This window comes from Macroventuria anomochaeta (genome assembly GCF_010093625.1).
Source record: "Macroventuria anomochaeta strain CBS 525.71 unplaced genomic scaffold BU25scaffold_4, whole genome shotgun sequence".
NCBI classification, from domain to species: domain Eukaryota; kingdom Fungi; phylum Ascomycota; class Dothideomycetes; order Pleosporales; family Didymellaceae; genus Macroventuria; species Macroventuria anomochaeta.
In genome coordinates, this window is record NW_022985365.1 from 825,524 (window position 1) to 846,714 (window position 21,191).

At 54.0% G+C, this 21,191-nt stretch overlaps 6 protein-coding genes across 6 annotated transcripts; 2 read left to right on the forward strand and 4 right to left on the reverse strand.

Annotated features, from left to right (window-relative positions):
• Positions 1-98: 98 nt before the first annotated feature.
• Positions 99-3,014, reverse strand: BU25DRAFT_455079 (uncharacterized protein; the record flags this gene model as incomplete). The annotated part of the gene is made up of 5 exons (XM_033709923.1): positions 99-371; positions 461-1,248; positions 1,518-1,856; positions 1,907-2,830; positions 2,882-3,014. The coding sequence occupies 5 exons, from the start codon at positions 3,012-3,014 to the stop codon at positions 99-101; spliced, it is 2,457 nt and encodes an 818-aa protein (XP_033565835.1).
• A 292-nt stretch (positions 3,015-3,306) lies between these two features.
• BU25DRAFT_428538 (dihydrolipoyl dehydrogenase) lies at positions 3,307-7,929 on the reverse strand (the record flags this gene model as incomplete). The annotated part of the gene is made up of 7 exons (XM_033708511.1): positions 3,307-3,924; positions 3,976-4,197; positions 4,250-4,732; positions 4,786-4,865; positions 4,928-5,102; positions 5,377-7,823; positions 7,872-7,929. The coding sequence occupies 7 exons, from the start codon at positions 7,927-7,929 to the stop codon at positions 3,307-3,309; spliced, it is 4,083 nt and encodes a 1,360-aa protein (XP_033565836.1).
• Positions 7,930-8,051: 122 nt separating this feature from the next.
• On the forward strand, positions 8,052-8,831 carry BU25DRAFT_385131 (signal recognition particle, SRP9/SRP14 subunit). The gene is made up of 2 exons (XM_033704355.1): positions 8,052-8,112; positions 8,162-8,831. Exons 1-2 carry the CDS (start codon positions 8,083-8,085, stop codon positions 8,546-8,548), a joined length of 417 nt encoding a protein of 138 aa, XP_033565837.1. The 5' UTR covers positions 8,052-8,082; the 3' UTR covers positions 8,549-8,831.
• Positions 8,829-9,753, reverse strand: BU25DRAFT_407290 (uncharacterized protein). Its single transcript, XM_033705494.1, has 4 exons — positions 9,487-9,753; positions 9,321-9,431; positions 9,184-9,263; positions 8,829-9,120 (listed from the first exon to the last, which is right to left on the reverse strand). The coding sequence occupies exons 1-4, from the start codon at positions 9,555-9,557 to the stop codon at positions 8,864-8,866; spliced, it is 519 nt and encodes a 172-aa protein (XP_033565838.1). The 5' UTR covers positions 9,558-9,753; the 3' UTR covers positions 8,829-8,863.
• On the forward strand, positions 9,749-11,979 carry BU25DRAFT_488219 (cytoplasmic asparaginyl-tRNA synthetase-like protein). The gene is made up of 2 exons (XM_033711334.1): positions 9,749-11,604; positions 11,671-11,979. Exons 1-2 carry the CDS (start codon positions 10,004-10,006, stop codon positions 11,795-11,797), a joined length of 1,728 nt encoding a protein of 575 aa, XP_033565839.1. The 5' UTR covers positions 9,749-10,003; the 3' UTR covers positions 11,798-11,979.
• Positions 11,980-12,873: 894 nt separating this feature from the next.
• BU25DRAFT_428541 (uncharacterized protein) lies at positions 12,874-21,045 on the reverse strand (the record flags this gene model as incomplete). The annotated part of the gene is made up of 10 exons (XM_033708512.1): positions 12,874-12,999; positions 13,062-13,257; positions 13,309-13,857; positions 13,906-14,249; positions 14,438-14,531; positions 14,723-16,549; positions 16,627-16,698; positions 18,011-19,136; positions 19,218-19,301; positions 20,265-21,045. 10 exons carry the CDS (start codon positions 21,043-21,045, stop codon positions 12,874-12,876), a joined length of 5,199 nt encoding a protein of 1,732 aa, XP_033565840.1.
• Positions 21,046-21,191: the final 146 nt, after the last annotated feature.

Consider the following 21,191-nt stretch of genomic DNA (forward strand, 5'->3'; position numbering starts at 1 on the left):
GAGCTACGCCCACAAAACCTGATGTAGTGTACAGTGACATGCACATGCTTTCGTCCTCCTTTTTCTCCTCTCCTCATCAACCAACTCCTCGTGCCCGCTTAAACAATCATCTCCAGCTCCCGAGCGTACCCCAGCGTATTCTCGATGACCTGATCGCTCGTGACCAGAATGTCCTTGCTCTGGTAGTCGTCCTCCTGCTGAGGGAAGTATATCCTGCCGTCATTGATAACCCAGCCAGACTCGCGCGCGAAGTTGACAACGCTGCCTTCTGAATCGAGGAATAGCAGAGATTTGGCGTCAGAGATGGGGATCGAGGGGTATGCGCGCTCGCTGCAGGAGGCGATCTCCTTGCGGATTGTGCCGATGAGGATCTGATCGTTGGTGTTAGCATGAATCTTCCTGCACAATGTGGTTGCAAGATATTGTTATGATGTAGCAATACGTGAGTGGCGCGACTTACCTCTGAGAACATCCCAAACTCCTCACTCGGCACCCTCTCGCTCTTCGTTTCACCCCACACCCTATCGTAGCTCCCCTCCATAAGCGCCTGCTCCAACCTTATCGGATACTGAATGAACTGGTCGTCCTCAAGGCCCTTCCCCTCCTGCGCCGCCGCCACCTCCAGTGTCTCGAGCAGTGTGTGGAACCCTGCGTAGTCGCCCTCACTCAGCAGCAACAGCAGGTACAGACCTGTGACCTTGCTGGCCTGGCTTCCGTCTTTTGGTAGGGATGATGCGGGCAGGGCGTAGAAGGGCTGCAGCTGCTGGAAGTAGCGTGTGAAGGAGACGGTGTCTTTGAGGCGGATGGAGATGATAGCGCCGAGCTCGAGTGTTTCGCGGGCGGCTTGGAGTTGCTTCTTCGGTGTCTTCTCTTGTGGGATGAGGGCGTTGAGCTGCAGGAGTGCCATCTTGGCTTTGGAGAGGAGCGTTGTAGCCTGTTGGTAGTTGCGCAACTGGAGCGTCTGATGGAGGTGCTGGAGCGCGGAGTGTAGTTCTTTCTCGGCCATGGTGACGGGTCTTGTTTGTGGTTGTCTGGTGAGTGGAGGTGAAGAGGTTTCGGTTGCGTAGATAGGCGATGTGGCGTGTGGTGAGCTTGGAATTGTCGTGGTGTTTGTTGCGGCGGGCGGTGGAAGCTTAGGCGGCGGCGAAGCTAGGGCAGCGCCAAGACCCGGTGATGTACTGAATACCTCCACATGGGCGTACGACATGCTGTAACCTTCAAACACGCGATTTCGAATATAAGCCATGACTGCTGTGGTGTAAGGGACTTGGTTCAGAAAGAGCGGAAATGGAACAGCCTTTTGGACTTGGTCGAGACAAATCTACATTGCTTCCTCCACCATTGGTGCGGATGACCTGCATGGTCACACTGTCTCACTAGGAGAACAGTTCAGGCAACGAACAGCATCGCGAGCCGGCAGCCACTGGGGCATTCTGGGGCCGATAAGGCTGACTTGTCTATCCAAAGCTTGGAGCTATTCACAACTTTTCAGCAATCAAGATCTTACTATCTCCTACCAAATCTTCCTCGCGGTTTCCCACCATTTCCACCTTTGCCCTTGATCTTGAGTCTTTGATAGTTCGCATGTGCGGTAGCTGAGATTTTCCTCTTAACTTTCTCGACCACACCCTCTTTCTTCTCAGCGGGCTTAGCCACTTTCTTCGCTGGCGCTTTGCGCTTCTTCGCTGAGTGAGAGACATCGCTCGCATAGTCGGAATCATCCTCGTCTTCCGACAGTGCAGGCTCTGCATCTGCTTGGCCTTGGGTCTCTGGTATAGAAATTGGCCCGGTGTCTGAGTCTTCGTCCTTGTATTGGAATTCTGGGGCGGCTTTGGGCTTGACGGCATTCGGTCGCACTGGAGATTGTTAGAATGCGTGATTCACAGCATGGGCAAAGTGAACTCACTATTCGTGCGTCTTGTTTGCCTCTTCAGCCCCTTCTTCTTCCACACCTTTCTTGGTTTGCCATCACGACCCACATCTTCTCCTTCCTCTTCCTCGTCTTCAGATTCCAGTCCACGGTCGGGACCCAGCGGCATCACTACCTGACTATCCTCCACCTGAACATGAGACACTCTCGGTCTAGCTGGTGCTGACATACCCTCTTCTTCCATCTCCAGCTCGCGCATAATGTCCGCCTCTTCGTCCAGCCTATCGTCCTCATCTTTCCTCATACTCTGTATCATTGCACTGAGACTTCTCACCATACCCCTCTTCTTCCATGGCGCCGGCCGCGGCGTCGTCTCATCCGCCTCCTCGATCCGGTCCAACGCGTTGTCTCTCCTCAGAAACGCCGGGGTAGCCAGGCCTTTCAGCGCAGAAATCGGTGTGCCCTCCTCATCAAGCTTCCTCTTCTTGGGTGTAACAAACTGGTTGAAGAGATTCCTCTTGGTGACCGACAGTGGTGTCCGTTCCCCTCTTATCCTCGATGCTGACGATGCTTCGCTCGCAGCTTCTGTGTCCTTCTTGGTAGGTGTCTGAAAGACATTGGGCTCGATCTCGCCGAATATTATACGGCGCTTGCTTGGTGTCTCTGCTGTGAGGTTGTCGAAGAGTCCCAGCACTATGCCGTCCCGTTGCGGGGTAGGCCCAATGAACGCCGGCCCTTGAGGCGAAAGGTACTCAGATGCTGCGTCCGCTCCCTCCGCGGCCAACTCTTCTTCCCTCTTGCGCTTCAGCGGTGTGAGGACTGGGGCTTTCGGCGCTGCCTTTGGCGTTCGTTCGACATTGAGGGTCTGCTTGCGGCTCGTTGTTTGTTTCGAAGGCGTTTGAGGGAGTGCTCTGGTAGGTGATTGAGTTCGTAGCTTGTTGTACTCTTTGTATTTCTGTGCTGCTCGTAGTCAGCAATAGGCCTGGTAAGTTGACTATGTCGCGTGCATACATATTACTGCATCAGCCTTGATATCCTCCCGTCCAGCTTTCTTGCCATTATGTTGTGCGGCAAACTGCTTCTCCCAGGCTTTGAGATCGTTGCGGAGATCGTTGCAGCGCTGTGAAAGCTGTGTTATGCTCATTGTGGGAATGTGTGGTATTCAAGATGTTGGGTCAATGACGATATGGAGGGCCGAATTGAAGATCGCGGAACGCGTCGCGCACGCGCAAAAGCTAGCAGGGGTCTTGCAGCCCTACCACTCGCGAACACTCTACCGAGCATGCACATGTCAACTTGTCAACGACCCTGCATTCTTTTGAACAAGCATTGCATCAGATATATTACAGGATACTATTCACAACTCCCCGCTCGAGAGCTCGATAATTCATGCCGCTGATGCTGAAAGAGAACCCCATACTAAGAAAATCGGGAATCTAGTAGTGAACAGCCTTGTCGTAGGTGGCCATGGCAGCCTCCTTGAACGCCTCAGCAAGCGTAGGGTGAGCGTGACATGTTCGTGCAACGTCCTCTGAGCTAGCACCGTACTCGAGGGCAAGAGTACCCTCGGCAATCATCTCACCAGCGTTGGGGCCGATGATGTGAATACCCAATATCCTGTCGGTCTGAGCGTCCGAGAGGAACTTGACCATGCCGTCGGTGTCGAGGTTGGTCTTCGCACGCGAGTTGGCGGAGAAGGGGAAGCTTCCGACGTTGTACTTGACGCCGGCCTCCTTGAGCTCCTGCTCGTTCTGGCCGACCCAGGCGACTTCGGGGTGGGTGTACATGACGGAGGGAATGGCGCCGTAGTTGACGTGGCCGTGGCCCTTGGTGATGTACTCGATGGCAGCGACGGCCTCCTCCTCAGCCTTGTGGGCAAGCATAGGACCGAAGGTAACGTCACCAATGGCGCGGATGTGCTGGATCTTGGTACGGTACTCCTGGTCGATAATCAGGCGGCCACGGTCGTCAGTCTCGAGACCAATGTTGTCGAGACCAAGGCCGGCAGTGTAGGGACGGCGACCGATGGCGACGAGAACGACGTCAGCGTCAAGCTACGAATGATTAGCCTTTGCTTCCACACATGTTGAACCTTTGCGACTTACGCTCTCGGCCTTGCCACCCTTGGCAGCCTCAACGTTGACCTTGATGCCCTGCTCGGAAACCTCACCGGCGGTGACCTTGGTGTTGAGCTTGAAGTTCAGGCCCTGCTTCTTGAGCAGTTTCTGAGCGGTCTTGGCGATCTCCTGGTCCATACCAGGGCCACCAATCTGACCGAGGAACTCGACGACGGTGACCTCAGAGCCGAGACGCGACCAGACGGAGGCCTATGCTATTATTAGCAGAGTTCTGGATTGTGTGTGTGTTTAGATTGCTTACCATCTCGAGACCAATGATACCGCCACCAATGACGACCATCTTCTTAGGAACCTCCTGGAGCGCAATAGCACCAGTGGAGGTGATGACCCTCTGCTCATCGATGGTCAGACCGGGGAAGGGCGTGGCCTCAGAACCGGTGGCAATGAGGACATTCTTAGCGCGGACAGTGGTCTCGCCGCCCTCAACGAGGTTGACAGCGACGGTGTGCTCGTCCTGGAATGCGCCGGTACCCTTGATGTACTCGACGTTGTTCTTCTTGAAGAGGAACTCGATGCCCTTGGTCAGACCAGCGACCGAGGTATCCTTCGCCTTCATCATGGCGGGGAGGTTGAGCTTGACATCGCCGACCTCGATACCGCGGCCCTTGGTGTCGTGGAGAATCTGGTGGTAGAGGTGCGAGTTGTTCAGGAGGGACTTGGAGGGGATGCAGCCAACATTCAAGCAAGTTCCACCGAGGGAGCCGCGCTTCTCGATACAAGCGACCTGTGTCCATGTTAGCTGGTGTTCGTGTTGTTGCTTGCAGTTGTCCTCCGCACCTTCAGGCCGGCCTGTCCAGCCTTGATAGCTGCGACATATCCCGCAACACCACCGCCGATGATGACCAGGTCCTTCTCCTCTGTCTAGCAGTCAGCGCATGCTTCCACTCGTCCCCCTTCATCTCCACGGAGCTCGGCGTACCAGCTTCCGAAGCGTAGCCTCGTCGTAACCTGTTCTGGAAGTAGATGTTGGATGCGCAGAATGTGCTGTTGGAGACGGGCCGTGTCGCCCTCTGCACGGCGCGGGGAGCCAGAGACCGGAACATTGTAAAATAGGCGGACGGAACTAGAAACCAAAAGGAGCTGCGGTGGCACAGCTGCGATGACGGGCGTCAATGGATGGGTGGTGGGACTGGAGGTTGTTGTTGAGCTTGGGCGAAGCCTCTCTTTTTGCGGAGACCAGAGCTCGGCCGGGAAACCTTGCGGGTAGTCTCGGTGTGGCGCTGTTATTGGTCAGCCCTCGACCTCGCTGCAACGAGCAGAAGCATCACCAAGACCTTACGGAAGACGCGGGTTGAACTTGATGATGAGTATTCAACATGGTATCTAATCTTCTTCTAAAGTCGTCGTGGCCAGAATCCTGTTCAACACGCCGATAACAGCTTTACATGCCCACTTGACCGTCTCCTTCTCCGACTTCTCCACGATGTCCGTCTTGCTCACAACCTTCTTGAGGAAGAATTGTAATCCTGCAACCATCTCAGGCGCCTGGTCTACTTCTACGAATGTTTGCAACAAAGCCGTCTCGTTTCGCTCTCCCTTCGCGCCCTTCTGTGTTTCGAGGATCGCCGTGACTAGCATGATCTCGACGAACGTCTTGGTCTTCGGTTGCAGGTACGGGAAGTTGAGGTTCTTGAGGCAGGTGACGGACAGCACGCGTTTCGCGATCAGTGTACCATAGAGCTTACCCTGGTTGACAAGCTTCCGTAGTGACACGTCCTTACTGTCGTCGCCCTCGTCATCCGAGTCTGCGCCTCCTTCCTGGTTCTCTCCAAGACTCTTGAAGATGTCCCAGAGTGCAAACTGGAAGCCTTTCCGCGTCTTGTGGTCTGAGCAAACCTTCCGTGCAAGGATCGTGTAGTATGGATTGTAGGTCTTCTCGGCACCTGCACAGTGGATAATGACCTTCGGTATCTCGACTTCTTGCGCTTTCTTGAGGTTCAGCTTGTTGAGTCGTATCTGCGCATCCTTGAAATCGGTCGCAGACATGATTGAGACGTAGATGGCTCGCCGCACATCAGTGTTCATACGTTGCTCACGGGCAAGCTGGGCTAGGTCGACTTCGCCGTCTTCGTCTTCCTCGTCTTCCTCAACTCGCTGTCTGTGTTGCTCTCTCTCCTCTTCTACGGGTGCATCGTTTTGAGCTTGGTTTCGCCAACTGGCGCCAACTAGCCACCACTTGCCCACCTTGTCTGTGTCCTTGATGTCCTTCAAGCCAACCCGCAGTGGCTCAGTGGCTTTGAGATTCCTCGAGTTCAAGGTGCCCAGCTGCTTCTTCATCTGTGTTGTGCGTTCTCTGGTAATCGAAGCTCCGGCGATGCCTGTCTTCATCTTGTTGTTCTTGAGATCATTGATGGTCTCGATCATGAACTTTGTTCGGACAGGCAAATTTTGTTGGCCAACGTTCGCTACGGACTTCTGCAGCAAAACAACAATGTCTTTAAGCGCAGTTGGATCGTCCTGTCGCAACTGCGGACCTGCTGCTCGAACAATCCGCAGCAGCAGCTCCGTGTTGATCTCGGAGAGCTCGTTGAGGAAGAATCGAATGTAGTCGAAGACGATGTTGCTGCCGATGACCTGGAAGGTATAGAGCTCAGAAACCACTGACATAAGATTCGTGGTGTGCTTCCCGGCGCCGTCCTTGTTTGGCTGGTAATTCCTGTCGAACTCAGAAACTATGCGCTCCACGATCTGAGCACCAAAGTCGGGTCCAATGACCTTGTAGACCGCTGCGATGAAACCAGCGTGCAAGATGATGAATGACTCGAGGAGCACCGATGGATCGGAAAGCATGTCGATCAAGAGATCGATCAACGTAGTGTTGACATAACCACGGGGGTTGGTTGCGTAAATTGTCTCGATGTCCTTCAGGATCGTAAGGATGTTGGCTTCCGACAGTCGATTGATAAGACCTTGAATTTGGCGCTTCAGACGCGACAATGCTTCCGCATCAGACGAAGGCGGTCCTCGTAACGCTGGGGGTATGTATTTTGTGGTAGGTGCAGCATTCGCAGCTACCGGCGCAACGTATGGGTTCTCTCGTATTCGAGGTGCTGGTTCTTCGTCCTCTTCATCCCCTGATATCTCGTCCTCAGAGAAAGGGTTCTCGATGTCACCCTCCTCGTCCATATCATCATCCAGGTCACCATCTTCAAGATCCTCGTCATCGTCGTCCATATCCTCAGAATCCAGGTCGTCATCCTCGGAAAACGGGTTCTCAAGTTCATCGTCCTCATCGTCCTCGTCGTCCGGCTCTGGCGCTGGTGGAGCGGCTGTTCCCAAAGCCTTCCTCCTCTTGCTTGCGAGCCAGTCGTCATCTTTCGTACGCTTCCTCTTCGATGCAGGGTTCTCGAGCGCACCCTCATCGCTAAAGTCTCCAAGATCGCCGAACAGGTCATCTAACCCATCATCTCCACCTCCTGCTGACTTCTTCCTCTTTCCCAACTTCTTCTCCAGCGCGCGGATTTCCTTGTCATCCTGATCGAGTCGTTCTTGTACGGCACGTGAAACTTTGGCAGGCGCGGGTGAGTCATCTTCCTCAGGTTGGGGCTTCTTCTTGAGTATACTCTTCGGTGCTGCTTCCTTCTTCACCGGTGCTGGCTCGTCCTCGCTTTCCTCCCAATCCACTTCGGACTCGTCCTCTTGCTGTTGCACCGGCGCCTTCCGTTTACCATTCTGCACATGTGTCGCCGGCAGTGGTGGTGCTCTCCTCGGCTGTGTTCGTTGCGTCTTTTTTTGTTCTCGTTCGGCTTTGCGCCGGTCTTTGCGATTCACCTGTCCATTGCGCCCGCCGCTGCTCTTGCCTCGATTCGCAGGATCTATTCACGTTAGTACCGAGGAAGACTTGTAGACCATGTCTTATATACCTCCAAACTGGTTTCGCAAGTCTGCCGGCAGTTTTGGCCCTCCGTACTGTTGGCGCATATTGTCAAAGTTTCGAGGATTGCTGCCAAAAAAAAGTTGGAGAGTACGCCCAAGCCGCGGTTGCTGACGCTAGTGATCGGTAGTCTTCCCCGCGGCCTTATCCCACTTACCTCCACCCATGGCGCGGAGGTCATAGCATCACACACATACACAATGGGGCGGGAACACCTCAGCAACGACGAGGTAAACTATGTTGAGGTTGTGACCATTTCAGAATGCTAACGTTCGCCAGTTCTTCACTCAACTCGGCAACCTCTTCGAGCACAATCGCAAAAAAGGCCACGGCAGCGTCTACCTCACACAGAAGCGTCTGATATTCGACTCGGCTTCGACACCAGCTACGCCCACAAAAGTCGCCGATGACCCATTATGGGACACACATCCTGAGAACCCCCTACCAGTCTTGATCCGCGCATCGAACAACGCGAGCGACAAGAAGGCTGGGACCGAGAGGCAGGATGTTGCAAAGATTGTCCTGAGCACTATCGTAGAGCCAGGTGACATTGACACCTTCTACATAAGATACGCAGAGGCATGCAAGGCGGGCATGTCTTCCTTGAAGAAGAGGGATAGGAAGAAGGGCAAGAAGGACAAGAAGAGGAAGAAGGTTGCTGTGTAGATGCATCAAGGCAGGGATAGAGAAAACAAGCTAAGGAGCCGTGTCTACATGACGGAAACGAGGATGAGGGGGCATGTTCGACGGCTCGGTACAGTGCACAGTGCCAAACATGCAGCCACCGATCAGCGGCAGAGCTTCAGAAGGCATGGGGAGGGGCATTCAGAGTGGTCACACGACCAGTCGACTGCTCAGAGGGACGACACAACCGCATGTTTCCTCGATGCAGTCATGGAGATGCATTTCGGTACAGCCATATACCCACAATGACACATTATCAAGACGCACAGCAAGCTTTGCATTCATCTATTCACTTACTTACTTCTTCTCTCGGTTCTTGAACAACCTCAGGTTCAAGGGTAACGGCTGTCCCATCCAGGTAGCCCTCTGCGTATGATCCCTCTCTTCTTCATCGGTATTTGGATGGATGAGCGCCGACAGTGGCCCTCTGTTGATGACCAACCACGGAATGAAGGCTCCAAATTGCTCCGGGGTGAAGAGGTTGACTTCGAACATACCAATGGGATGCGGACCAAGTGGTCGATCCCAGATTCTGTAAATGCGGAGTTCAGGAACTGATACCACGCGTTAGCTTTCCCTCTACGGGATTAGAAATGCTAAAGGGTGAAGTAACGTACATTCTCGCCGTATACGCTCCCAGAGCTCAGTCGCGAATTTCAGCTCTTCTGGCTCTGTCTGCAGGAAGTAGACGTGTATACTGACTCAAGGTCAGTGCTGCTTGCCTTCTTCAACCCGGCAGCTGTAGTCGACATACTCGAAACCACCCCGTGAGCCATTCGTGATGGGTGATGGGAAAGACGTGTATGCTTCGCTCCTCTTCTCTGCTGGTGGATTGACATAGGACTTGCCGTCTGCAGCTTTCTCACTGGCGGCTGTTAGTACTCGAGGTCTATTCGTACGTCCTTTGTCGGCAATCGTACTTAGGCAGGGGCTCGAGATTCTGGTAGCCTTCGAGAGGCGAGGGATACGTGTAGAGAGTTGGGTCTGCCATGTCTGTGAATTGAGTCACTTCACGGATGATGCTCAAGCAATTGGCTTGAGCCTCTATCAGATATTATGGTCGTTGAACACGGTACCATGGCGCAATTGCGACCCTGTTTGTCAGCGCGCATAATTCCGCGCATGAAGCAGTCATACACAGACCTCTACAACGAAGATTGATTTTGTCAGCTGCTGGGGTGAGTAAGCTCTTGACCAAGACAGACTCTATCACAGACAATTCTCTTCTGGGACCAACGAAGTATGCTCACCCTTATTACAGAACGATGTCGGAACACTGTCGGGTTATCTCTTATCAGAAACTCCAGTCGAACATGAGTCGCACCAGGATCGGCCAATGAGGGGCAGCGCCCCGCATGACTCCGACCACATTATAATTTCGAGGACAACAATGCGATTGACACACTAACACACTCCACATACCCAATTGCTGCCACCATGGCGGACGCTACCTATTACATTGACGAAGATGTCGGTCAAGACATCCCCGAGCAGACAGGTGACGAGAGGCTGCCCTACAAGACTCTTGGATATGCCATCTACCAGAAGGGCGAGGCCGCCAACTTCAAGACAAGAAAGAGCGTGACCGGCGAGCTGGCTGAGGGCGCTGACCCCTCGTCGCGCATGGAATGGAAGGATGCGGCGAAGTCGGCCCTGAAGAAGGCGGTCAACTACGCAAAGACACTAAAGAAGAAGGCCGAGAAGGAGGGTGAGCAGCTGGCACTGCGCGCGAAAGAGCAGGCAGCCCGCAACGAGGTGCTCGAGGGCGCCAAGAAGGTCGTCCTTGAGGAGGACAAGAGCCTGCCTGCGCCTATCAAGATCAAGCTCGACGACACAGACTCCAGCAAGATCACACTGGGCGACGGCAAGGACGTCAAGGGCACACGCGTCAGGGTGTTCGGTCGTGTGCACCGTGAGCGCAAGCAAAGCAAGGTTCTGTTCATCACATTAAGAGATGGATACGGTTACATGCAGGTCGTCCTCACCGGCAAGCTGGCCGAGACCTACGACGCCCTCACCTTGACCCGTGAGACCTCCATGGAGATCCTTGGTGAGCTGAGACAGGTTCCCGAGGGTGCGCACGCTCCCAACAACCGCGAGCTCCACGCCGACTTCTACAAGATCCCGTCGATCTGGAAGGCAGCTGGTGGTGACGACGCCATCACCAACCGCGTCTCGAAGGACACCGAGCACGCGACACTGCTCGACCTCCGCCACCTCACACTCCGTGGCGAGACAGCCTCCAAGGTCATGATTGTCCGTGACGCCGTCGAATACGCTTTCAACAAGGTCTACAAGGAGCTCCGTCTGCGCAAGGTCTCGCCCCCAGCGCTCGTACAAACCCAAGTCGAGGGTGGCTCGACGCTGTTCGAGTTCAACTACTACAATGAGAAGGCCTACCTGACACAGTCATCTCAACTCTACCTCGAGACCTGCCTTCCCTCCATGGGCGACGTCTACTGTATCGAGAAGTCCTTCCGCGCTGAAAAGTCCCTCACCCGCCGCCATCTCGCAGAGTACACCCATATCGAAGCCGAGCTCGACTACATCAACTTCGACGACCTGCTTACCCACCTGGAAGAGGTCATGTGCCGTGTCCTCGAAGTCACCATGTCCGACCCGGTCATCAAGCAGCACATCATGGACCTCAACCCGGAGTTCAAGATGCCTGAACGCCCGTTCATGCGCATGAAGTACCAGGACGCCATCGACTGGCTCGTCAAGCACGAGATCCCCAACGAGGACGGCGAGCCGCACAAGTTCGGTGACGATATCGCCGAGGCCGCTGAGCGCCGCATGACAGACATCATCAACCGTCCCATCTTCCTGACACATTTCCCTGCTCACATCAAGGCATTCTACATGCTGAAGGACAGCGAGGATCCGAGAGTAACAGAGTCTGTGGACTGCCTGATGCCCGGTGTCGGCGAGATCGTCGGAGGCAGTATGAGGATGGACGACAATGACGAGCTGATGGCTGCGTTCGCGAGAGAGGGAATTGATGCGTCGACGTACTACTGGTACACTGACCAGCGCAAGTAAGTTCCCATCGCCACTCACGACCACTCGTACTGCAGGGAATAGTTGACTAACATGGCTAACAGGTACGGATCCTCCCCCCACGGCGGCTACGGCCTGGGTCTCGAGCGCTTCCTGGCGTGGTTGTGCAAGCAGCACACCGTTCGGGATTGCTGCCTGTACCCACGCTACTTCGGGCGCTGCAAGCCTTGAGCTTCTGCCTTCTCTCACCCAAGTCCTTCCTAGCATCTTCTTCGGCCTGGGTAAAGTCTTGGTAGTGCTTCTCTGTTTGTGCAACAACAGTTCAAGCGCGACTCAAAAGCGGCCACAGACTTTGATCATGCACGGCGTCTTATGGCGTGCCGTCGCACCAGGTACAACAATCAATCAGTTACGTCCAACCAGAGTATGATGACCTGTGTGCTGTGTGTGGTGCCTTCGTCCGGTGACACAGTTTGCCTACCTACTTGAAGCCTGGTGCGATCGCCATTGGGCTGCGTCATGTGTCGACAGCGTGTCGAAGATAGCGTGCTGTGTGTCGTGTCTCGTCAGCCTCGTTGCGCAGAAAGGGCCTTGCTGATCCGCTTCACTCATGTGTATAAGTCGAGAATTGCATGTTCAAGCAGGCTTTTCAAGGTACTGAATGGATGTGAAGCTCAAATGATCGATTCTCCTTGTCAGGTCCAAGTGCTGTCCTAGCTAAATCTACAAGATATCATGCCATTCCTCCCAAGCCTCTGCATATATGCAAGCAGAAGATACACACGACAGGCGCCGACAGCGACCTGGCGTCAGACGGGAAGCTCTGCGCCGAGAGCTCAAAAGCAGCAAAAAAAAAACACAATGTGCCGGCCAGTGCCGGCCCAAACTCCTCGCTATGCAGATTGGTACAGCGGAGAGCTCCTGAGGAGCTGTGGTAGGTGATACAGTCATGTTGTGGGCGGTTTGCGTAATCTGCCCAGATGTTCCAGGGGACAGACCATGGTCTGGTGAGAGGTTTGGAGGGTTGAAGGTGGTAGGAAGGGTAGGCAGAGATCAAGACATGTGTCCTGGATGGTCGCGGAAGTTGATGGGAGCTGAGCCGCTCAGCCGAACAGGAAGTATGCACTCGGCGCGAGCGCCCCAAGCTGTCAATAATCGATATTCGATAGCCAGGAGTCGGCTCGAGTCGGCAGGTCGGGAACCGTTCGTGTTTAGATGCGAGGAAACGTGTTGGTGGTCGAGACCCAGTCTAGCTTACGACGCCACTACTAGGGTAAACCTTAGCTTTACAAACGGTTGAGTGACGTTCAGGAAGCGTTGAGGCGACGCTGAATGAGCTCTTGCAGCTTTAACAGCTGTGCGCGCTCATCAGCAGCAACGGGAGGAGGAGCAGAGTTGGTCATGGCTGTGATGACCTCCTGAGGAGCTTCGGCCTGTTTCACATGATTAGCGCCGATGATCGAGACAATGTAGGTGGGGCACAGAGAATACTCACAGTGAGGGTGAGGACAAGGCTATCGATGGTGCCTTCGCCCAAGCCGATGTCCTGCTCTTTCTTTGCGAGACGTGCCAGGTTAAGGGCTGCCTGCTGTTGTTGGAATGAATGAGTCACGAAGTTTTGCATCGATGCCTTGCGCTGGACAGCAAAGTGTGCGATGTTTTGCGCCTCGTGATCCCGCGTGATCCTGCGGCTGTCCATTTCGTTAACCGAATGTAGTTGTATAGGGGGTAATTGTACGTACCTCTTGATCTTGCTGAGGAAGTCAGTGATCAATCCTCTCTCAGGCACGCGGTAGACCTTCGAGTTGAGGTCCTTGACTTCGAAGCCAGTGTAGTTGCCTTCGCCATCAGTATCATCATCAGGATCATTGATGATGTCGATCAAGCCGTTGTTGCGCATGCCACGAGAGAAAGCCGGTTCAACGATCTCAGGGTTCTTGCGCCTTCGGATCTTACGTGGGACTCGGCTAAAGGTGGCATCACCCATCTCGACATCGTCATACGCCCCATTGAGATCATTTTGCAACAGCAACCCACTGCGAAGGTCGTGCTCAATGTGACGCGGGCACCTCCAAGCATCGCGTTGTGATGCTTCAAGGCTGATGTGTGGGGGGTTAGCGAGGGGTGGATCGACACAGTCCAGGTGCCAATACGCGTTACAAAAATCGCACTTCAGCATCTGGCGCTTGCTGCCACTCGACACACCGCACTGCACGCACAAGATGGGCTTGTCACCATCGAGTACTTTGGTGTAGTCAGGCCTCTGGTAGCCGTAGCCGCTGCTCTTTGCACTGCAACATGTTAGCACCAGGTCACGCGTCAGAACGCGTCGTACTTACAGTGGGAACTTCTTGATCTCCTCAAAGTATGATCCATCGCCCCGTGCAGACACGTCCTCGAAGTGATTTTGAATTTCCTGTGGCAAGGCAAATGCGCGCGGATTTGTCTTCTCAAGAACCTCGAACAGCGGCCCAAGACTTGGGTGAGACTCGGCAGCGGGCTCCCCAGGTTGGCTCAACCTGGCGGTGCACTCATAACAGTAAAATGACCCTTCTGGTACTTGCACGCGTGGTGGATCGCAGCAAAGAAGGTGGAAAACGCGTGGGCAGCCTTCGCAGCACACAAACTCGCCTGCACCTCTGCAGGCAGAGCAGAGGTCATCACTTTCTGACGCCGGCGAGTTCTGGCGTTCTGTTAGAGGTGAAGACAAAACCGAAAGTGGAGGAGAAAGAGGTAACGGAGGCTGCGCAATTTTTGTGTTGACCCCCATTTGAAGTTGAGAGATGAAAATGGGTCAAATGTTGTTGATGGTTGTGTTGGTGAAGGAGGAATGGTGTGGTTGGATGCTTCGGGAAAATGAGTGGCACTTACTGGATCGTTGTCATCAGGCCCCAGCTGTCTCGAACCGCCACCACCGTTAAATGCTACACCAGCAATAGGTCCACCATCCCGATTCTTAACGGGTCTGTGCGTGTTACATATTAGCTTCCTGATGATTTGATGATAGTTTTTCAAGGGTGCAAGGCAAACACGTGCAAACACGTAAAGTTTGCTCACTCGCCGAGATTCCTGTGCTGAAACGGACACTGGTAGTGCCCAGTCCTGCGCTCAAACACGGCAAGGACGATAAAGGAACACAAGAAGAAGAAAACCTACGATCGCTTTGTTCTGGCAGCCTGGCCGTTGTTGAGCTTGATCCTCTTGATTGCTGGCTGAACTGCAGGTGTTGTGGGTCGTGAAATAGCCGCTGACTCCAGCTGAGGTGAGGAAAACCGTGACATATCCTCGCGCAAACGCTTTGCACCGTGTGGCATCCGTCCAGCACGCCGCGGCTGATCAGAATCCACTGGTGGCCCAACCGCAATCATGGATTCGGTCAAAGACTCAGTCTCCAAGATCTCGTCATCGAAGCGGACATCAGACTGAGGGAACGGGAGGTCGAACTGGCGCAAGGGCTGAGCGTCTGCCATCTCTTTCCGCAGTTGATAGATTTTCTCGAGGTCTTCGAGCTGTTCGGTACTTGCTGGTTGATTCTTGTGTACATGCTTGCCAAACAACTTGCCCTTGTTTGCGTGCTTCTTCCCAGCGCGAGCAACAGCAGTGTTTTTGCCCTTCTTCACAGCCGCTGCAGACAATGGAGTCGATGACTTCTCTTTCGGCTGTGCAGGTGTGGGCGGACCCTTCTGCACAATCTCTTCGTTAACTTCTGATAGCTCAGAATCGCTTCCATCACCTGCATCAGGCGTGTTCCCTGCCGGAGTTTGGGCCACCGAGGATGCCCCGCCATCAACATCCATCTCACTCCCAGGTGCCAGATAGCTGTTCGAGACGTGCTTCTTGCGAGGTGATTTTGAAGGCATTCGTGGTGCAGTTTCGATCGAAGGCTCGATCGCTGGGAGAGTGGGGGCTGTGCTAAGCGGATGAGGTGAAGGCAGCGCCCCAGCTGTCGCATCCGCGGCTGGGTATGCGTTTTCCATCGCAGCTTCGTTATCGTGAACAAAGGAGACCGAGTCGTCAGGGGCCACCTCGCTACTAGGTCTAGGAGAAGGCTGCTGGCTGATCTTTGGAGTTTCGGATTTCGCGGCGGCAAAATCACCGTTGCGCTGCTGCTTCCGTTTCTTCTTAGCCTCGTATTTCACTGATTTCTTCAGTGCCTTGATATTCTCTCGGAAAGTGCTCCACTGCTCTGGGGTCTGGTTTTGTTTGCAGATTGCGTTGATCACGTATGCGAGGCCAGGGTCGCTCTTGCTCAATGCCTTCAGTTGCTTAAACGCTTCACCGAGCCGGGGCTTGTGGTTGGCTTGAGCTGACTCTGCCGCCGCCAGCAAAGCAATCTGTGCGCGCTGTGTGATTTCACTGTCTCGCGGTTGTTCTACAGCTTGCACTGCTGGGCTTGTAGGGGCTGATGTGACTCTAGGCGTACCAGCCTTGACCGGTGTTTTCGCCTCACCAGGTGTCTGCCCTTGCGCAGATTGTTTGCCCCTGACAGGTGTTTTCGACGCCGGCGCCTTCTTCTTTGTCTTGTTGGGTACATAGTCGTCATCTTCGTCCTCCTCTTGTGGCGGAAGCTCCAGTGGCAGCTCATCCTCCTCTTGCCTCTCTGAGTCGTCCGGCTCGAGTTCAGGAGCTGGAGTGACCTCAGGCGTTGACCCAACCTCTTCCCCTAGGAAATTGCCCTTGCCCGCCAGAGACTTTCGCGCAGCTGCGTCACCGCCCATCGCGCGCGTGCGCTGCTTTACTCTCGCTGAAGGAGGCTGTCCCAGGGGAGCCATTTGCTCCAGGACGCCATGACGAGCAAAGCCGTGCTCTTCGAACGACGGCGTTGGATTTTGGACCGAAGGTTCTGTCCACTCCATGATTGATCGTTGGTTCTTCTCTTTTGCTGAATCGCTGGGCGTGCCGGTGGGTGAGGTGTACGGGGTGGTGCTGGACCTGGGACCACGGTCGCTTTTGCGCAGGGCCGGCATGGCGAGACTCAGAGAACTGTTGAAGCGTGAGCGCGCAATTCGCGGATATGGGTACGATCCTTACTGTCCACGCGTACTATTCGGATATTTTACGCGCAGATAGCGCCCCGGAGCCCGTGCCCGGCGTGTTGTGGGTGGGTGGTTGGGGTTGCAGGTGAGTGAGTTCTGTCGAAGGTTCACAAATTCGAGGGAGAACTTAGGTCAGCGATCTTGGAGGACGTGCCCCTTCAGATGTCAACCCTGGCAACCACGATGACCGTCGATCGATAATAAAGAAACCAGTGAAAGTGTGAGAGGAAAAGAATTTGTTGGACTGAAAATACCAGAAATTGGGGGAAGTCGGTTTTGTGAGGCCAGGGAGGTCGTTATCATGGGAGAGGGGAGCTTGCTTGCTATATGTACTCCGCCCGTTCCGTAGCCCTGACATTCACTTTCACCGGTCGGAGTTTCCAGCCTACTCTGATACTCTGTGTTGTTCTGTTTGAACTTGAAGAATAATCCGGAAATTTCGGATACGGCTGCAAGTTTCTGGTAAAGCTTGACGGTTCACCGCGGACCAGGAGCTTAACATCATCCATTCGCATCTAGGTTACGTAGGCATCACCATCGTGCAAGCGCGCTCCTCCAGGCGGGTTCCAATTCCCACTTATCTACGGCTTTGGGTTTGCGGGTTCCGGCGATGAACCCTTTTGCGGTTTCGGTTCTCAAGGTCCAAGCTGCGCAGTGAACAGCGGATCACGCCCCTCCTAAGTGACTGAACGATTTTGTGACAGCCATACCATGATACCTGATCTTCAGGGGCTCAGGAGTAAAAGAGAAGTTTTGCGTCTCCTTGTCGTCCTCTATAGATTTGTACGAAGGGAGTACACGCGCACTGCTGGAAAGGAGGGCAGCAAGGTAAGTGCGCTAATAGAAGGCACCAACACGAGGACATACTCTCCAAGACATTGAAGAAAACCAGAAGAATATTAGTTAGTAGATGAGTTAGATGGCAGCTCTCCGCTATTAGCGAATTGCTAAGCTTCGGTTCAACCTCCGAGTAGTGCGCACGCAGTGCGTAGAGAGCAAAGGTAGACTGACTGAGGAGGTAAAGGGCTGAATGCCAGGTATAGTTATTATGGCAGCTGTAGCGCAAATTCAGGGACATCGAACGGAGTGTCTTTCCACGGCTTGACTGATTGAGAGGTCAATTGTTTGCTTTGATGGCTGCGCAATGGGCTGGTCATAGAAAGAAACCGAACAAAGACTGACGACGAAAAAACGAAATATGGCAGGGAATTTTTTGGTTGACTTTTCATTCTTTTGCAGGCTGTTGTAGCCAATGCCTATTCGTGATTCAGGCCCTTTCTCAACAGAGCCTGGGCAGGCCAAATCGACCAAAAACTACCCCTGTCATATCTTCGTGCAACCGAAGATCTAGGGACTGCGATCGATGCTACGTGAAACGTTTGCAATCGTTTGTAGATGCTAAGCTTACTCGTCATCGCTCTCCTCCTCCTCAGCAGCGGCCTCGCCGGCAGCAGCCTTCTTGGCGGGCTTCTTCTTCTTCTTCTTGTTCTTCTTGGTAGAGGCCTTGCCAATGGGCTGCTCAAGGATCTTGAGGATCTCCTCATCCTCGATCTTCTTGTCAGACTTGACCTTCTCAAGGTCAAGAGCAGGGGGCTGAGCCAGACGCTGGATACCGTTCTTGGTGACAGCGATGGTGGAGAACAGCCTAGCAACGGGCTTGCTGTCCTTGTCGACAACAACCTCGTACTGGCGGAGGACGCCTCCACGCACGCACTCTACAACACCGACCTTGGCGACCTTCTCGTCCTCGATCTGGCGCAGAGAGAAGGGGAAAGTGCCGAACCTCTTAACGACCTCAGACAGAAGCTGTCTTGAGGTAGGGCGCTTGAGACCGAAAGTATTGGCTGTGCGGCGGTGAAGAGTGGTTCTCTGGCCGTTGTTCTTGACCTTTCCGCTTCCGAGCGAAAGACCAACCTCAACACCCCAGACCTCGCCAACCTCAGGAAGACCTTCACCACGGACACCCTCGCCGGGGGAGAGGATGATCTTCTTCTTGGACTCGATCTCGTTGTGCTCGAATTGCCAGATGGTGGTGCTCTCGACAACGTTGAGGCCGTAGGCCTTGGCGACCTTCTCGAGCATCTGGGTCATCTGGCTCTGTGTGTATGGCTTGCGGGCAGCGTTCTTCTTCTGCTCCTCCTCATCGCCATGCGCGACAAGACCGGGAGGAACCATCAACCTCAGGAGAAGCTCGTTTGCGTAGTATGTACCCAACAAAAGGTCCGCCGCCTCGCCAGTGATTTCGCCGGATGCGCCAACGACGACGTTGTCGCAAACAATGGCAGCGAAGCCATCGATCTGAGCACCGAGCTGGATCTTGACGATCTCGCCGGCCTTCAGTGTGGCGCCAGACTCCTCAGCATCGGACTTGAGGGGAGTGTAGGGTGTGACGTAGGAGCTGGGAGAGATGGTGGTGCAGTGGCCAATGCCCTTGGCAATCTTCTTTCCCCTGTAGACCTTGCCGATCTCCTCATCGAGGAGCTTGTCGCCGCGCTCGCAGAGCTCGACGATGCTGGCGCCCTCAGAGATCCATCCTGCAAAAGTCAATATTCGAGTCTTCGAGTCACACGATCGTCGCGGAGGTCGGCGCGTGGGCTTGAGGCATCGTTACGCACCGGAGACTTCCTTGAGGACCTTCTGGGAGATGTCGGCGGCGACCTTGTACTTGGTTAAGGTATCCGGGTTCGCGAGCGTGTAGTCTAAGGTTGTCGATTAGCGTTGTACTTCTTCAGCAGAGCTAGACAGCAAGCTGTATGTGTGCCAATGCGCCTATTGAAATGCTTGCGCCAGTTCTGATTAAGGGTCTAGAGCATACCGACTACCTGTGCCTCAGCCATGATGAATGATTGCCGAGTAAACTGGGGATCGAGGTGAATGCCAGAAAGAGGTGTGGTGAGCGGTAGCTGTTGTTTTGAGTGCCCCACTGAGGGGTCTTCCCTCGCTTAAACACCAATGACGATGGTGCCTGACACTGCATTTCGAGCATAAAGATGGAGAAGCAGCACCGAATCCGGCATTGGAGCGTGTGACGTCGACATGGTGAGATCATTGTGGGCTCTGTCTCTTGTTGCATCCAGGAAGCTGTCACAACATCCCTTACAGCTTGTATACGTTTTCAGGACCTCCAACTGTCTACCACAAACAAACAGACCCTTTCCTCCTACTACCAAATACCATCTAAGGATCTGAGCTACCTGTAAGTCATCTTTTGATGTACGCTGAACAGATCATGCCACGATTTCGGTCCAATAGTGACATATGGGAGTCTAGAATGTTCGTACGTTGTACTTAACCAGGAGGCTCTCAAAAGATAGAGGCAAGTGTAAATGATCGGTTGGACGATATATCCAGTATCGTGAAAGCAACACGAATCAGATTCGAGTGTACAACCAGAACAACAGCAAAGACTCCGTGCCTAAAAGTAGAAATCTACTGCTAATCAAACCTAAACATCTCGACAGCTCATAAACCCTGCAATAAGCCGCCTCTCCCCAAACCTCAAACATCCACAACAACATCCACAACCACCGCCCTGTGATCACTACTATACACCCCATCATCAAACCGATTACTCAAAACACCAAAACCCCTAACGCCCCACCCCTTCTTCCCAACGAACACATAATCAATAACACTCAGCTCATCCTCCTGAAACCCTGTACAAGTCCGCTCATTCCCATATCTCCATTGCGCCAGCGCCCTCGAATCCTGCAACAGCGAACCCTTCCCATTGAGAATCTGATACGCCTCGCCATCAGGTTCGCTGTTCAGATCGCCAGCCAACCACACCGGTACTCTCTCTTGTCCGTTTGAGATTGATGGGGATATAGCGTTGTCCACAATACCCTCAATCATCTTCGCACTCTCGCGTCTCGACACCTCACCGGCGTTGTCGAAATGCGTACACAGCCCCACAACCCTCTTCTTACTGCTCTCGTGCACGAATGTGCCGACGGTGACGATCCGCACGCTTCCAGCATCCCATCCTTTCCCGGGTCTCTCGGGCGCGGGGGAGAGCCAGACGGTCTTCCACTTCTCGACGCTCCAGATCGAGGGACGGTAGAGGATGGGACTGTATTCGCCTTTCTGTTTGCCGTCGTCGCGGCCGACGCCCATGTATGCCCATTCGTCTTGTCCTGATGATGACGCTGCCGTGGACTTGGTGTTGTTGAGGCCGGAGAGGATGTCGAGTAATTGCTCGTGCAGCACTTCTTGCAAGCAGATGAATGCTTCTGGGTTGTAGAGAGTGTTGTATTTGAGCTCGTTGATGACGAGGTCTTTCCTGTCTGCCCAGGGCTTCTCGCCTTTGAATGGTGAGTCGGTCGCATAGCGGATGTTGTGGGTTAGGATGCGGATTGGGAGGGAGGCGTGTGCTTTCATGGTCAACGTGAGTAGTGTTGTGAGGAGAAGCAGTGTTCTGTGTATTGGTGTTGGAAGGAACATGGCGATGAGCGCAGGTGACGCTGATACCCCGCACGTCAATGTAGGACCGAGGTGATACTTTAATGAGGGTGGTTAGAGGTAGTCGCGATGCGGTTGATGAAGGAAGAGCCTCAAGTCTTTCGTTAGGGTATGATAGTATGGTTCAG

Coding starts and splice junctions, on each gene's coding strand:
- BU25DRAFT_407290 (XM_033705494.1), bottom strand. CDS start 9,557: ATGGCAGACCCAACTCTCTACACGTATCCCTCGCCTCTCGAAGGCTAC. Junction 9,432..9,486: donor AATCTCGAGCCCCTGCCTAA/GTACGATTGCCG, acceptor AACAGCCGCCAG/TGAGAAAGCTGCAGACGGCA. Junction 9,121..9,183: donor GGAGCGTATACGGCGAGAAT/GTACGTTACTTC, acceptor GCGTGGTATCAG/TTCCTGAACTCCGCATTTAC.
- BU25DRAFT_385131 (XM_033704355.1), top strand. CDS start 8,083: ATGGGGCGGGAACACCTCAGCAACGACGAG. Junction 8,113..8,161: donor AACACCTCAGCAACGACGAG/GTAAACTATGTT, acceptor AACGTTCGCCAG/TTCTTCACTCAACTCGGCAA.
- BU25DRAFT_488219 (XM_033711334.1), top strand. CDS start 10,004: ATGGCGGACGCTACCTATTACATTGACGAAGATGTCGGTCAAGACATC. Junction 11,605..11,670: donor TGGTACACTGACCAGCGCAA/GTAAGTTCCCAT, acceptor CATGGCTAACAG/GTACGGATCCTCCCCCCACG.